Here is a 16279-nt window from a genome sequence, read left to right as displayed (position 1 = left end):
CTTCCCGCTCTACGTACCGCACACAGTACCGCAGTACCGCAGTACCGCAGGAAAGTACCGCACACAGCCAGCACTAAACATAGTATGGCATAGTATGGCAGCGTCAAAAGTGGCGCCTTTCCTGAATGCATATTTTCATTACAGCTCGGTTCTAATGAGTATCAGTCTCTCTCTTCGAGGAACCGGTGCGGAACACATTAATTACGCGAGCTAACCTTTCGGCTCTGGAATTTTTATTTTGTGCCAATTTTTTTTTAGAATTGGCTTTTTGTGACTACTGTAAACCCATATAACACAACGTATACGTACTTAATCGAAATAGTCAGTCCTAATTATTTTGTAAAATAGCTACCTGTCGTCAAAACCGGCCACCAGGAGCCCGATCTTCAGCTCGTGCAAGTAACTAACGAACGAAAAGAAATGTCAATCATTTTTGTGACAATTATGAACACGATAAGTGTCACAACAAAAGCGTACGCCTTTGTTTTCAACAAATCAGGGACGAGAACGGTGTCATTTGAATTATGGTTGGCTAGAAGCGTGCTATGCGGAGAAGTTCATTTTTAAGTAACTATATTTCCACAGGCCCTGACCCCTAAGGGCGTCACAAACCTCCCATGCGGTTAATGGACGGATGGATCGATCACGAAAGGCGAGAGCACAACCGTCAGTTTCTCAATGTAGCGTTGTTTCATGAGTCTCGCTTTATGTCAGTACAAAATATATGTAACTCCAACCACCGGCCGATTTTGCGTCTGCTTCGCTGGTTCGACGATAGGGGCATATTCAGTTATTGACTGAACTCAATACAATACAATACAATACAATACAATACAATACAATACAATACAATATTTGCTTGTAGTTTTCCGCGAACGAAATGTGTACAAGATTCGTTCTTTACCAGACTGTGTACAAGTTATAATTAATTCACTGAAAGCGCAGATCTGATATTTCACCGTCATCGTCATCGAGAATAGAGCACTAGCACTTCGTCGTGCCAGAAAGACGTGGCAGTGAAAGTCTTTCACGTACCAGTGCTTCTATAGACCACGTGCCAAAGCTCCTCTGCGTGGTTTTCGGTCGGCGACCGATTCGGAGCTAGAGCAACTCGAGTCGTCACCGGTGGTGTGGGACCAGTTGGTCATAACCTGAGCCGAACTCGCTCCAACAGGAAGCGATCGTCAGCGATCATCCTAGCCCCACTAGAATCATACTCTGTGCTGTCGGTCTGACCCGGTGTCAACATGACCCGACAACGTTCACAAGAGTCGAACCCGACAACTCTACCCGCTCCTGTTAGTCCCTGTCAATGTGGTCCCTCCACTGCATGTGTCGTAAATACAATATCTTGTTACAGCGCGGTGACGTCAGCTTCCGGTCATCAAGTCATCGTGTGTCTGAAGAACGTTCCATGGTATTAGGCAAACACACAAACAACGCATTTTCGTATAGTATGTTTTAATCATTAGTATTACTAAAATTAACTGTTAAGCCCAGTGACAGTACTACAGCAAGCACAGGAGTGGTACGTAGATGCCATGAATATTTCAGGGATTCTATACGGAACGCCCGCACACCTCTACGTTACAATACTTCGTTCCATAGGCGATGTAAGATGGATACACGCTACACAAAATCCGCCACCGGCGTGCCGTAGGACGCCTCCATTGTTGTCTCAGTTCACGAAACGGCCATCGGCGGGCCACCATGATTCAACGCTGGGACTTAATTATTTGTCGTCGCTGTGTTCCTCGCCGTGGCTACCGCGACGGTGTCACGCAACCTCGTGAAGGACGGCCTGGTCACGCGCAGTGGCGAGATAGGCGAGATGGTGATGAACAACTCGGCCTTGTTGCCCTTAACGAACGCAGACTTCACCGCAGTCGTGTTCATCCGGTCCACTGGAACACCATCTACCATGACCAGGATGTCTCCTGGGTAGATGGCCTTCCCGGGTGTCACCACCTGCACGTCTTCAGCCTAAGGGGAAAAAATTGTGTAATTTATTTATTCATCCATACTGCAGACACAGTTGTGGGTCCTAGCATGTGTGGACATTCTTATTAAGCCACGAACAAAAACCATTATAATCTTCAATGACGACAGCTTCCTCAGGCAGCCCGTTCCAATCCCCCGCTGTGCGTTGCAATAATGAAAACTCGTGAGCGTCAATTTTTGATGGCTGTACTTCTAGAGACAAGAGAGTGTCTCCTGGATCCTGTAACTCGCAGAGTTAAAAAGTTTACAATGTCGCATTCAAGTTTGTGATGAAGAAGTAAATACGAAAATTTTAGCCTTGACCTTCCACGACGCACAGCGAGGGCTTCAAGCTCACACTTATACTACAAATCATTAACAGAAATAGGAAGGGAGTTGCCTCAGGATAGAAGCCGCCGATATTTCGTACGGACCCTTTCTTCCCTCCGGGCTGTTGACCCACAATTCGCATGAACACGTCACACCTAACCCTTTAAATACCATGCCAATGATGAGGACGGTGCCCAGAAGAAGAACAGTCTCTGTTCGAAATATCGGCGGCTTCTGTCCTGAGGCAACTCCCTTCCTACATCTCTACCGGTTCGCTGGATTTCTACCCATCTACATTAACAGAAATAGTCCTTCTGTCATCAGAAGAGATAAAGCGAACGATGATGATGGGGGGTTTCATCGCCCGGGGTGGTACTCTGCCCCATTGCCCGGTGCTTTTAAGGTATTGGTGGACTGGATTTGTGGATTGGTGGACTGGTGGACAAATTTTTACACAGTGAGGGGATGAGAGGTCAGCGAGGTTAGAGACACTAAGATTAGTAGGTTAGATTAGATTAGGATTAGATTAGGATTAGATTAGAAGGTTTTCCATCGAATTCTGGATTTTGATTACCTTCTGTATGATGTGACAGCGAATAAGCTGTTTCTTCTCCTCGTTCCATACCCTCGCCTCGAACGTCTGGAAGCCGTAGGACCCTGCTCCACAGCACATGGTCCTGACGGCACGGATCGTCAGGGTCTCTTTTCCGGCTGTCTTCAGAATCTTCTCTAAGTCTCGGCGTCTCTCGAGAAGACGGAACGCGCTCGAAGACAGCACCGTCAGCACGACTTGGTCACCAGAGTCCTGGATCATGGTCCTCACTTGCGACAGGCCTAGGGAAGTGATGTCCCGACCGTTCACAGCTACCACAAAGTCACCTTCGAGGACGTGCGCCGCCTCTGCAGGGCTGCCTTTCTTCACTTTCTGCAATCCGGCCACACCCTTACCCTTAACTGCGCATGTACCTCATGGCTGAAACAACCTCGATAAGTTTTGGGATGGTCAGGCTTACCTCGACCATGACAAAGTCCCTGTGTTGCTCTCCAACGACTTTGGCAAGCATGATGCCGAAGCCCCAGAACTTTCCCATAGCCCTCTGTCGGAAGAGGAGGACGTCCAGTTTCTCCTTGACTCGAATTCCACTCCTATCTGGAGTTGCCACTGCGCTGGCTGTTGTGGATAAGAAACAATTTTTGTTACGGACTAGTAATACGACCAACGGCTGCCTGGCATTGTCTGGACAGTGCTCCCATCGAAGCGATATCAGCTGCGAACGTGAACTGGCGCCGCTATGGCTCGCACGGAGTGTGGTAGGTTGCTTATATGCTCGAGCAGCCCTGACTTCACTGCGCTGATAGCTTTCAATAATCGATATTACCAAGCAGGGTTGCGGAGCTGCCACTCTGGAGTTGGAATGATTCCGGAATCATTCCAGATTTAGCAGAGTTTGGAATGGAAATGGAATGGAATGGCAGAAACTGTCCTAGGAATGGGGATGGAATGGTCTTGGTGCCCGGTTTCACGTCCGGTTTCTGGCCTCGCACCCTTTGCACTGCACCTGCACGCGGTCAAGAGTGAAATAACATTGTCTTTGTGCGTTTTCCTTGCTTGGTGATGTCAATCTCCTCCAACACTGCTGGGCTTGCCAGTATGGTTACCGGTCCTTTTCTTTTATTGAGGGAATTAACGGAATGGAATGGGGGTTGCCAAGCCATTCCAGGAGTGGGAACTGACCGTACCTTTTCATTCCGAGGAATTGAAAAGAATGGAATTGGAGCAAGTCTGTTACCAAGTACATTCTGATTGTGAGACGAGCACAATTCCATAATACCTTCCATCACGTTCACATCACGTGTTATGCTGCAGGGAGAGAAACTCACTGGCTTGCGTATATCCGGTAATACCAACAACTGCATCTACTTCCGACGGCTTCCTGTAGTCGATTTCTTGGGAGAGACCACTACTGGTCTTCATGTAAGACGGGTTCACGTGCAACCGGCCTTTCGCTTTGTACTTGAAAGAGAAGACAGACCTGTTTAGAAACGTACTGTTGCCCTCCCTCACTGTCTTCGCCACCGTTTGTGGTCGTGCGGGTTATTTAGGCTCAAGACCTGCATGATCGCTAGTCGAACGCTTAATCGTAACACTTCGTCCAATCGCTTCATTTACGCTTTCGGTGGCCGAGGCTATGGAAACGACACTGATTCAGCCAAATGGGGAGCAACTCGATCATACAGGCTTTTTGCGGCGTACGACACCATGACCATATATTATGTCTATATGTATACACACAGATCCACGTTATCGTGTTGTGAGGGCGTACCAACATATCCCTTTCCCTGTACTCTCGTCTACGAAGGTCCGCGAGCTTACCTCGTCCACCAGCCTCTTGAAGCTTGGCGTCAAAAAGGTGTAGAGAGGCAGTTGCGACTGCGGATCAACGTCAACCATGTCTTCAATCCTCAGCAATTCGCGCTTCATTGTCTCAGTGGAAGCAGCGACAGCTGCATAGAAACTCGCAGTCATTCATTATGTTTTCCGCATCAAAAACTATGCAAAGATCAACTCATATAATTTGTCTACATATCCTGAACCATAGCCTCTTATAGATGGCTGCCCAATGAGGTCAAAGCGGCCGCTCACGCGACCGTATGGGGGCGCCAGTTTCCTAGGTTCGGAAACACGTACAGTCAAGAGCAGTGACAACCTTTGCCTACACCGTAGGTGTACGCTGCCGTATGCTCGGTGCATACGTTGCTCTACAGTGCTTTGCGGAAATAAGCCTCCTGAATGGGCGCACGCTGTGCAGGCTCTGTCATCGCTCGATAAGCCAGTGGTTATGGAAAGACGACGCCGTGCCAGTTGGCGTTGGTACAGTCTCTTTTGGGTGTCATGTCATTTCTCCGCCTGTCAGACGCCACCGGTTGTAATCTGCAGACAGCGTGTAGGAGGACGGCGTCATGACCCCTATTGCTGATATGGCATCTAGGCAGCTATCACCAACATAGGAAACTAGGGCCTCTACTGTGGACAACCGGCACCCGTGTGTTCCAGAATCACTGGACAAGCACGTGGAATATATAGGAGGCTATGCCTAGGGACACTCCACTCACTGAGGCGTTGATCGACAGCCTTTTTGTCAGTAGTGCCTCCCATACACTCAGCAACGGCTCGGATGTCGCAGACCTCCTTGGAGGTGCTCAGTTTTTTCCAGTTGAACTTATCAAAAAAGGGATGAGTTTTGATATCCGCATAATGCCCAGAGCCGAGACGCTCGACGGGGTTCTTCTTAAGCAGCTTGAACACCAAGTCCTTCCCATCTGGGCTGTTACACAGAGGGAATTCTTCTGGCTGCAAAGGCAGTGTCCTTAATGTATTAGTCGTTCAGAAGTCACAAGAGCGTCTGTGGATGAAGCTCAAGCATGTCATGTAATCCTACTAGGTGATTCAGCTGCCCTCCCCCAAATCACGTTTTACAGGTAACGTCCCAATTTTTTTCTCTCCCCCCTTTTAACCATAGTACGCATCTTTCCTCTGTAATTGTGCGTGTGATAGCTGAAAGCGAGGCTTGTCGGACACGAAAGTCATTCACGAAAACGCCAATGAGTGCTAGCACCAGGGGTCGAATCTGGACCCTCCTGATTTCCGGTCAGGGTTGCTACCTTTACACGACATTGGCATGGCCTGCTCGTTAACTGGGGAACCTCAAGAATCGGGGCGGACAGATCATACACTCCTTTCCACTCACTCGTGCATGTTTTCTCGCTCACATATTACATGAGGCAGGCGGCTGCTGAGAACAAATAAGCAAACGAGCCGAGGAATTACTTGTTCACTTTGTTCCTTAGGCTCTTGGAGACTATATGTTGTGTTCGTCCGTAGGTGGAGCCCGCCTCGTCTCTTTTGCATATCTGTTCTTGTCGGACCGGAACTAATCGCATGATTTTTTTACCTTTGGCCACTTGAGCGGTGAATTGATGATGCGGTCTCGCACCTCCGCTTTCGTATCACCTCGAAAAGGTACCCGACCCGTCATCAACTTGTAGAACGTCACTCCACACGACCACCAGTCACAGGCGCGTCCGTAAGGCCTCCGCTTCAATATCTCCGGAGCCATGTACGGCACGGTACCTGCAGACTCCCCGTCGTTGAACTCAAAAGGTGTTTTCAAGAAGTAGCCTTTCGTGCAACGTTTGGAAACTGGAAGTGTCACCGTGGGAAGTCAGCGCAGAGTTCAGAAGTTTTCTATTTGTCTACGTTAACTGTACAGGGTGTGTGCACAAAAAGTAGCCCCACATTTTCCCAGATGGCGCGTTCTCTGCATACCGTACGAATTTCCGGCGGCCCACAACGACGCAGCTGTACGATGAAAATCTAGAAAAAAAACTCGTGGTAACCAAAACTCTGCGCAAAAAAATCGTTAGCCGCACGAACTTTGCTCCGCGCATTTCCAATGGGACATTGCAGTGTAGCACAGTTGCGTCGCCCTACCGCTGGGGGTGCCATCTATGCAGAAACGGACCGAAATCTGGTACGCGTAGCGGCAGCTAGACGCAACTGTGCCGTGTCCGCCATATTGACTTCTACATAGGCAGTTCGGGATGCACGGAGAGGAACGTTTGGTTACTGCGATTCTTTTTTTGTTGGTTTTCGAAGCATGAATGCGTCGTCGTGCGCTGCGGAAGTCCGTACGCCTTACGGGCGTAAATGTGGGGCTACCTTTTCTGCACACACCGTTTTATGGCGAGTTCCACTGGTTAATTTGGAGCGTCTATCACCATTAGGGTCGCTACACAGGTCCTGATCTAACCACCTCCTCAGGTATATTGTGGGCACCGGTAAGATCGTCGAAATCTAGGGAGGACGATACTTACAGAGACCAACGCATTGTTTGTTGGTGTCGAAGTCAATCAGTTTACAGCGTCCTCCGGGTAGAATCATCATGCTGCGAAGACACGCGCATTAGAACGTTAACAGCGAACATTTCAATAGTTTCGTTCCCAAATTATCTTTATGGTGCGCAAATAGAGCTGATATTATGCTCGCTTTGTTTGCTCAGGTCATTAAAGGAAGTGACGCGCTCCTCAAAGTCCTGCTATCAATCAGCCTATCAGAAGCTGGCATAAAATATATTTTCGCTGTACCGTGTCTTGCGAAAGCGCAGTTAAATGCACAAAAATACCCTAAAGAGCAGCTATGAAGGGTCGGTGTTGCTAAATTATCTTTATGGTACGCAAATAGAGCTGATATTATGCTCGCTTTGTTTGCTCAGGTCATTAAAGGAAGTGACGCGTTCCTCAAAGTCCTACTATCAATCAGCCTATCAGAAGCTGACATAAAATATATTTTCGCTGTACCGTATCTTGCGAAAGCGCAGTTAAATGCACAAAAATACCCTAAAAAGCAGCTATGAAGGGTCGGTGTTGCCCTCGAAGGTCCCATCTCCTGCCGTGACGAACCATTGCTGAGCTTAATAAGTAATAATTGCCTAGCTGAGTGGGTACTTCTTGGTGGTACCTCCGAGGTTATGTACGGCTGTGATGTCAGAGGCAAACTCTTCGGGCGGTACAATCTGCCATGAGGTCGTCCCGCGACACGTATAAACCCCCCCCCTCTTCCGTGTCCTATACTCCTCCCTGATGTCTGTTCGCCAGCCACAGCCACAGTTATAACTCGAAACTGAAATGGCCTCCATGGTGGACTGGAGATTTTCTTCTGAATTGCCCACACGTAAACAAATTGCTTACTTTGCCACCTTGATATCGCGATGGAAGAAGCCACGCAGATGCATGTGTTCCACTGCTAGAATCAGTTGTGCCATCACTATCCGGCACTGTTCTTGCAAAAAAAAAAAGTGGTATTCATCAGACGTCGGTTGCGTGGAACACAATAGCATACTTACTACTTACAGTTAATTAGACCTTTCTTAAGTACCTTTGTACGACATTTATTGTACTGAGTCCCTAAAAGCATGAAAGCAGGAAATCGTGCGCTTACGTTGCAGATATGCCCTTAGTTAATTTCAAAGCGACGGGATGGGAAACTGACACCGTATAGAAAACAGTTTTTCAATTCAATTCAATTCTCTTCAATTTCCCCAAATTCCCTGGAAGAAATTGTGAATATGTCTTGGCATATAAAGATCGACTTTTGAACACTCCGTACACCATTGAAAGTTTCAACGTCCATCATGTTAGCTGTATTTCTTAGGACTCGCAATGCGCCATTAAAACTCCAATCATCAATCATCATCATCTTAGGGCTCGGAGTAAGTAACCTGCTTTACGTTGGGAAACCAGGTGGTTAAGTGCAACGGTGCGTTGCGCAGGAGAACCAGGTGCAGCATAGTAGTAGCAACTATATCTCAAGACAGACAGATCTGCTGTTCTGTCAGCGTAAAATGCCACAGTAGCGAGGCGGTATCACGTAATTAAATGACTAAGGACGGACGCAGCCGACGAGCGTTATGCACTCTAAGAAAAAAAAAGAGTAATTTTGCTCCTTTTGGGGAGTAAATGCATTACCAAAAAATAGTCCCTTTCGGGAGTAAATGCACGGGAGTAAATGAATGTCACAGACCGGAGTCTGCATTTCACGCTCTGTTCTAAGAGTCGCAGGAACAAAATTCGTGTGCATGCATGAAAATCCTTTGAATCAAACAGTCAACAGTGATATGTCGAGTGATCTAAAATCTTCATCCATCCATAGGGCACAATTTGCGAAGAAAGAAGCGCTAACAGTTTCTTGCTCTGTGGGGGTGGAAAATTGCTAAGTTGGCTGAGTAATAGAGCCTTAGGCCATCAAATTCACCAAGAGTACATATTTACATAGACTGTTGCATTCGGAAGACCATTTGTGTTCAGTTCAGTGTCAATTTGTAGTCCTGGGGAGTAAGTGCCAGGGGTAGGGGACCAAAATGGGGAGTAATTGCAGTCTAGGGGACTAGAAGCTGCAATTACTCCCCATTTTACTCATTTTTTACTTAAAGTGTGGTGTCTGTACTTCCGTCTGCTTTTAGCGCTTTTAAGTATCTCCACTTAACTTATTACCAACATGCAAAAAGATGCGTTTTAAATCGGTATATCTCTGTTGACATCAGCTATCGCTCAGTGCCTGATACGGATGTAGAACATGACGGAGATCGTGAATGGGGTAGAAAAGGTCGTTCTACGTACCTCATTCGTTGGTAGATAGTAAACTCTTTCACACACGCGACTCATGTCAACGCCCCCGATGTATTCCATAACGGTTACCATGGCGTCCTATTGGGATAAGGTAACAATAATTGTTGTCAGCCTCTGGTGGCTGGCATGGGGGTACACGTTCTAAAGTAGATTCTTGTACCATAGCGAAAGTCTTCCGGTAGTATGGCCCATACTATACTACTACGGCATTCAGGCATAGTCGTTCATCGAGAAAGCAATGAGCAGAGGAAGAATTGCTATGCCAGGGAAGACAACGTGCCATTGGGTATACCCAAAGGCTTTTCAGTTTGAATTTGAATTATTTTATTTATAGAGTACACTGGTGGACTGTGGGACAAAAGCCTTAAGGCCTAACCACCACGACTACCTACTACTATGTAAAAGCGATAAAACCCCGGTGCAGGGGACACAAAGAGACAACACAGACGAAGCACAGTGCTTCGTCTGTGTCGTCTCTTTGTGTCCCCTGCACCGGGGTTTTATCGCTTTTAGATGTACCACCAAACAGCCCGGTTTTTATCGCTTTTTAACCTACTACTATGGACATGCACCATACAGCAATCACCTATGGGAGAGCCGGGTCATTGGTTCGTTCAGGTAACAGGTTCCCTTTCCTAATTCCTAATCCTAATCCCTTTCGACACAGGGCAGGCACCTCAAGGTGCCTGCCAGGCGAAAAGTAAAAAGAAATGAAAAGAGCGAATTAAATGAAAGGAAAAGCTAAACAAAACAAAGACACAAAGAACTTGGCTCCAGGCGTTCCAGGCAGGTGTCCTCTAGGCGGTTTCCCGTGTGCTACTTCCTGGTGGCCGCTAGAAGCCCCACTTAGCATTCTTGGGGAGAGGAAATGACACAGTGCAGCAAGCAGATGGAGAGGTTGTTAGAATCAATAAATCATCATGAATAAATTCAAGAACGACAGCCACGGACAGAGGACTCGTTTACTGGGGACATGTACATTAATGGCATTAAATGACGTGTACATTATTATCATCGTGGCTACCGTCGTTCGTCTATGGTGAACTATGTAGAAGGACCATAAACCAGAAGTTCACCACAATTCGTGTGCTACACTCTTCTTCGCCGTCAACATGCCTAGGGCAACCCATACATTGCTTTGCTTTCGGCAAGTCACGTGATAACGAATAGTGCTAGCTAGCGCCAAATCGAATAGCGAAGCGGCGGCCGCCAGAACTATACTACCCAAGATATGGGAGCTATGTCCAGATCTCTAGTATAGTAGTAGGTCGTGGGCCTGACGAGGTCCCGAGCCCCCCAAAAAGGAATGCAGCACACTCGCGGCGGATTTCGGGAACGATCAAACGTAAGCCAGCCAATCCTGGACACGTCACGTGCCTCACATGATCAGGGGTCACGTGCCTCAGATAATACGTATTCTTTACTGCCAAGGTACTGCCAGGGAGCACTAGCTATACGAAAGGGCGAAATCGTCACCATGATGTAGGCCCCTGGAAGTTTGATTCAGTTTTTCGTTCGCCGCCATGAGTTATTTTGAGGGCTATTACTCCGATTATGAAACAAATAATATTTACACAGTAGAATAACTTTGGAACACCAATTGTACGGTGAATGCGACGTGTGTAAAGGCAGAGAGTGAAAACCTGAGGACCTACATTATGACGGCAGATCTGCTACTCTGATCTGCTAGCGATGGTGGCGCTCTCCTGCGGATGACGTCATACGAATAAATCTTATATATCTGCGGTGCGGTCAAAGATGCCTCGACACGTCGTCGTACGTCCTCCGCGGTGTACTACAAGTATGTACAAAAGTGAGAGATTGCAGCGACCACTTATGGCGTCGCTCATGGTTTGATGTTTCGCGACGCGAAACCCTGTATTTTGTCAAGTGCACTCCCGCGGCGAAACGAGTGGTAGAGCGACACTGAAGATAGGGTATGCAATACCTTCACCACGAAGCAGCAGTAGTATTTCACGAGAAAGGGGCTTCGAATGATGGAGGCAACGATCTTGTCAGCTACTGCCAACTTGTGCCTGGAAAATCTGTCGCTGGAAACTAGCTTCATCGTGCAGACCAGGCCACTTGCTCTGTGGACTGCCTTATACACAGCACTACAAAGAGAAAACCCTGTGAAATCTTGTCCGCACAAAACAGCATGTTCCGATACTGAAACGTCCACGTCACCCGACGACACAATGCATAACCACCTCAAGAAGGTCCCGTTGAAAGTGTAGCCGGCCTCTGATTACGTGACTTCATAGCTGATTCGACTACCTATTCAAACCTACTGACTACCTGATTAGCTGATATTAGCTGACAACTTGATTAGCTTGACAGCTGACCACCTATTCATAGCGACTGTCATGCATATTGAAACATACATGTCACCCGAGGATACAATGCATAACCACCCCGAGGAGGTCCCGTTGAAGGTGTAGCCGGCCTCTGATCACGTGACTTTATAGCTGATTCGACTACCTATTCATACCTAATAGCTCACTATATCATTAGCTGATAGTAGCCGACAGCTGGTATCAGCTGATGTAGCTGATATTAGCTGACTACCTGATTAGCTTATGTTAGGTGACATTAGCTGACTACCTCATTAGCTGATGTTAGCTGATATTAGCTGACTAGCTGATTAGCTTATGTTGACTGATAGTGATATTAGATGACTACCTGATTAGCTGGTGTTAGCTGATATTAGCTGATGTTAACTGATAGTAGCTGACTACCTGATTAGCTGGTGTTAGCTGATATTAGCTGACTACATGATTAGCTAGTGTTAGCTGATTAGCTGACTACTTCATTAGCTGATGTTAGCTGACTAGCTGATTAGCTGGTTTTAGCTGATATTAGCTGACGTTAGCTGATATTAGCTGACTACCTGATTAGCTGATATTAGCTGACTACATGATTAGCTATGGTTAGCTGACCAACTGATTAGGAGATAGTAGCAGATGTTAGCTGCTATTAGGTGACTACCTCATTAGCTGATGTTAAATGATATTAACTGACTACCTGATTAGCTGATGTTAGCTGACTACCTCCTTAGCTGATGTTACCTAGCTGATATTAGCTGACTACCTGATTAGCTGATATTAGCTGACCAACTGATTAGGAGAGAGTAGCAGATGTTAGCTGGTATTAGGTGACTACCTGATTATCTGGTAGCCGACTACCTGATTATCTGGTAGCTGACTACCTATCCATAGCGACTGTCTCCAGATACATATTGAAACATTCACGTCACCCGAGGACACAATGCGTAACCACCTCGAGGAGGTTCCGCTGAAAGTGTAGCTGGCCTCTGATCCCGTTCTTCATAGCTGATTCGAATACCTATTCATACCTATTAGGCTGACTCCCTGATTAGCTGACTTGAGCTGACGTTAGCTGATATTAGCTGACATTCGCTGATATGCGTGATACGCCTCCGCGATAGAGATACGACCTGGCGCAACAAAGCCGTGCACCCACGAAGTTTTTTTTCTCTCTCTTTAGTTGTAACCTCGACAGGTTCGCGACGTGACTTTTGTGACACCTTTTGTTTTGTTGGCGACTCACCCAAAGCCGCCGGCCCCGAGGAGTTTAAGGCACTCGAAATCCCTCATTCTGGGAATATAAGACCAGAAGGGCTTCACTCCAGCCACGTTAAGGTTTCTCGTCCTTAAGACAACGTTGTCGCCCATGGCAATCCAATCCGTCGGTGACACTTCAGACACCTTCTCTAACGCCGCCGCTAACTCTTGGATGATGACGATAAGCTTTCGAAAGCTATCTCCGAGTTCCTTGGCTACGACCTGGTCCTTCTTGAAAACCATGCTGTGCAAGCAGAAGAGGTTCTCGGTTGTGTCCCTCATATCCTGGGGGGCAAATTGAAACGATAGTCGCAGTTTACTCGTTGGTACTATCCGCAATATTTCAAACATAGAAGGAAGGTGAGTAGCGCTTTTGTTTTCGCCAACAAGCGGGGCATAATGACTATATCGGCTGAACTGAAGCTACCCCAATTCAAGCGCCACGTGGAGACGGGTATGCCACGACATTTCATCGTCCAAAATCCCAGATCTCAAAATCCACAATACCAAAATCAGAAATCGCAAAATGAAAGCTTAGAGAGACCAGTATAGAGAGAGACCAGTATAGTGCTGTAGTGAGATCAAGGTTATAGCTGAAGCTTCTTGACGACTTGGGATTTTGAACGTCTGGGATGTTGAACATGTGGATTCTTAACTGTGGGATATCCCGATATACTGCCGTAGAAACTGCCTATGTGTACACAAGCGTGAACTAGACGAACAGAGAAAGTGGCAGGAAGGGGGTTTAGTATGCGTCCCCTATGCAAACATCCGTCTGAAAAATGTGCCATAGAACCCCCGTGGGGAAGGCACCACATCCGGTGGGGTCGATCCTTCCACCTCACAACAGCAAATATTTTGATGATGATGATTGGTTGTTTCTTCGATAGAGGCGGTGCCCTATCCCTTTGCCCGCGGTAATTTGTTGGAAATAAAATGACGTGCCTCACAGTGAATACTGGGGTCCTACACTGTCCTGCAGAACCATTGTCGGAGCATGGCATTTGAGAAATTATCGAGCGTACGGTGTGTCCACTTGGCCACATCGATGGCACTACTGGCCAGGAGCATTTCTGCCTCTGACGATTGTGCAGTTTGCGTTACGAAATACTTCCATTGCTAGTGCACCTTTTAGGAGGTAATAGTTGTCGCATATGTTGTGCCTAAAGGGTTGCAGAGTTCTACCTGCTACCTGGTGGAAGTCGGCACAACAGACTAGCGCAAATTCCAAAACAAAATTTTAGTCGCAATTATCTCCGCAATGTGCTCAATATCCACTGCTTCTGTGGCTGTAAGAAACGACCTTTTGGCTCTTACAAACCTTTTGTGCTGTACCTGCAAAGAGGCGGCAACAGACAAGGTTACCACCATTTTACACCCTTTCGTCGAACGCTATGTTGATAGGTGGTAACTATAGACCTAACCACTTTTTCGCACCTTTTTTTCTGTGAGTGTGAAAGATCTATATACCGCACATACCTCTCCATTGCAAGCACTACCAACTTTCCGAACCACACTTTCCATGTCTCTAGATCAGCTGAACTCTCGCCCTCTTACTATATGTCAAGGTTCATTGCCAAGTCCATCAAACTAACGCTCTGTCCTAAGATCACGTCTAAACTCGACACTCTCTTTGGACACCGCGTAGGACTTTGAACTAATCAGAGGCTCATTATTCACATTCATTCACCACATTACCACCAGCAATGGGGTAGAGTATCTCCCGTGGTGATGAAACTTCTCAATCATCATTAAAACAAAGTTGTTGTTGTTGCTTCCTTCGCGTCTCATTTTTGACGGTCCTTCTCGTTATCATCACCATCTGGTAATGATTGTCTTGTTCGCGTGACATTGGTAATATCCGTTGCCATATGTTACCTGGTAGGTGATGATCTGACGGTTCAGTTTTTCCTTGACGTCTAGAGCGGCGAGGACTATTTGTTCCTGGGAGAAGTGAGACAGTGGCTCCCTCTGCAACGAGATGACGCCCTCTCGTCGGATGTAGAACTCGAGAAGAATTGTAGTAACTCTGGGGATCCGAGGGTACAGTGATGTGATCACCTTAATGGCCACCTGCTTCTTTTCTTCCATGAGCGCTGTAGGGGGGCGAATAGGACATATCTAAATACATACGCAACGTACAATGAATGCAAGTCTAGATATACATGCAGCGACACAAAACACGACAGCTATTTTCTTGATTCCACTTTGTTTTTCCTCGTAAAAATTGCACTGTGAGCGCTGAAAACAGCAGAAGTTGTGGAGCAGCACGTCCTCGCGCGCGAGATGCACTAAGCGTGATTCCGGTGATTTTGCGAATTTGAGAATCATATTTAAAATATAATATATCTATGATACGGCGTTGTATGCTGCAAAAAAGTAAAATATACAGATATTTTCAAGCCAGGTGATTTCATTAAATTGATTACAACGCGCGGTGGATGCTTTTTACAGAACAGGCGGCCTTCGAGAGTAGAAACGATCCCAAAAATGACGGGTGACGAAACGTCCCAAAATGACATTTGAGGTCACCTCGAATCAAACAAGATTCCTTTTTTTTAAGTCTTGAGGATACTAGCTGATGGGAAAATAAATGACACCGGAATTTTTGTCCAGTCAGTTGCGCAGTCGTCCGTCCAAGAAAATCGTCCACTAACGATATGCAAGGATATTATCTCGTCAATATCATACACGTGAACAACCACAGTTAAAGATGATGTCTGCGTGCAGAAAAGCTCGAGTTGTGGTTGAAAGAAATACTGACCAGCGTGCTTAGCCTTGTCCGCCATGGCGATTTTCAATAGTCCTTCGAATTATGGTGAACTACTTCGAATAGTCCTTCTTCTTCTTCCTCCGCCTCCGGCTGACAACGACAGCCAGCACGTGCGGCCACGGCAGACTCTTTTTCACCCACAGTGGCGCCCCCTCACCAGCGGCATGATGATGTCATAGGCGCCTGTTCGTTGGACTTAAGCAAGGTCGTGCTAAAAGTCCGAATCTTGCCACCGGCTGTGCTGTCTGAGGTTTTCCCTGGGTTTTCCGGCAGACTTTCCAGACGAATGTCGGCACAGTTCCCCCTGAAGTCGGCCCAGGATGCATACTAACTACCTTTGTTCCGCACTCCTTCCTGCTGTCCCCTGTTTCTCAAGAGGTAAAGTGTCGGACTTTGAGATGAAAGGTCAACTGTTCGATTCGGGACA

At 47.0% G+C, this 16279-nt stretch overlaps 1 protein-coding gene across 1 annotated transcript; it reads right to left on the bottom strand.

Annotated features, from left to right (window-relative positions):
• Positions 1-1450: 1450 nt before the first annotated feature.
• On the bottom strand, positions 1451-15961 carry LOC135369013 (RAC-alpha serine/threonine-protein kinase-like). The gene is made up of 14 exons (XM_064602608.1): positions 15844-15961; positions 14958-15175; positions 13066-13364; positions 11444-11609; positions 9487-9573; positions 8059-8144; positions 7186-7256; positions 6264-6511; positions 5425-5662; positions 4685-4815; positions 4192-4324; positions 3324-3481; positions 2885-3235; positions 1451-1983 (listed from the first exon to the last, which is right to left on the bottom strand). Exons 1-14 carry the CDS (start codon positions 15866-15868, stop codon positions 1729-1731), a joined length of 2466 nt encoding a protein of 821 aa, XP_064458678.1. The 5' UTR covers positions 15869-15961; the 3' UTR covers positions 1451-1728.
• Between the last annotated feature and the right edge of the window lie 318 nt (positions 15962-16279).

Source organism: Ornithodoros turicata, chromosome 9 (genome assembly GCF_037126465.1).
Source record: "Ornithodoros turicata isolate Travis chromosome 9, ASM3712646v1, whole genome shotgun sequence".
NCBI lineage: Eukaryota > Metazoa > Arthropoda > Arachnida > Ixodida > Argasidae > Ornithodoros > Ornithodoros turicata.
The sequence above is the reverse complement of the archived record's forward strand: the minus strand, read 5'-3'. Positions and strand labels throughout refer to the sequence as shown.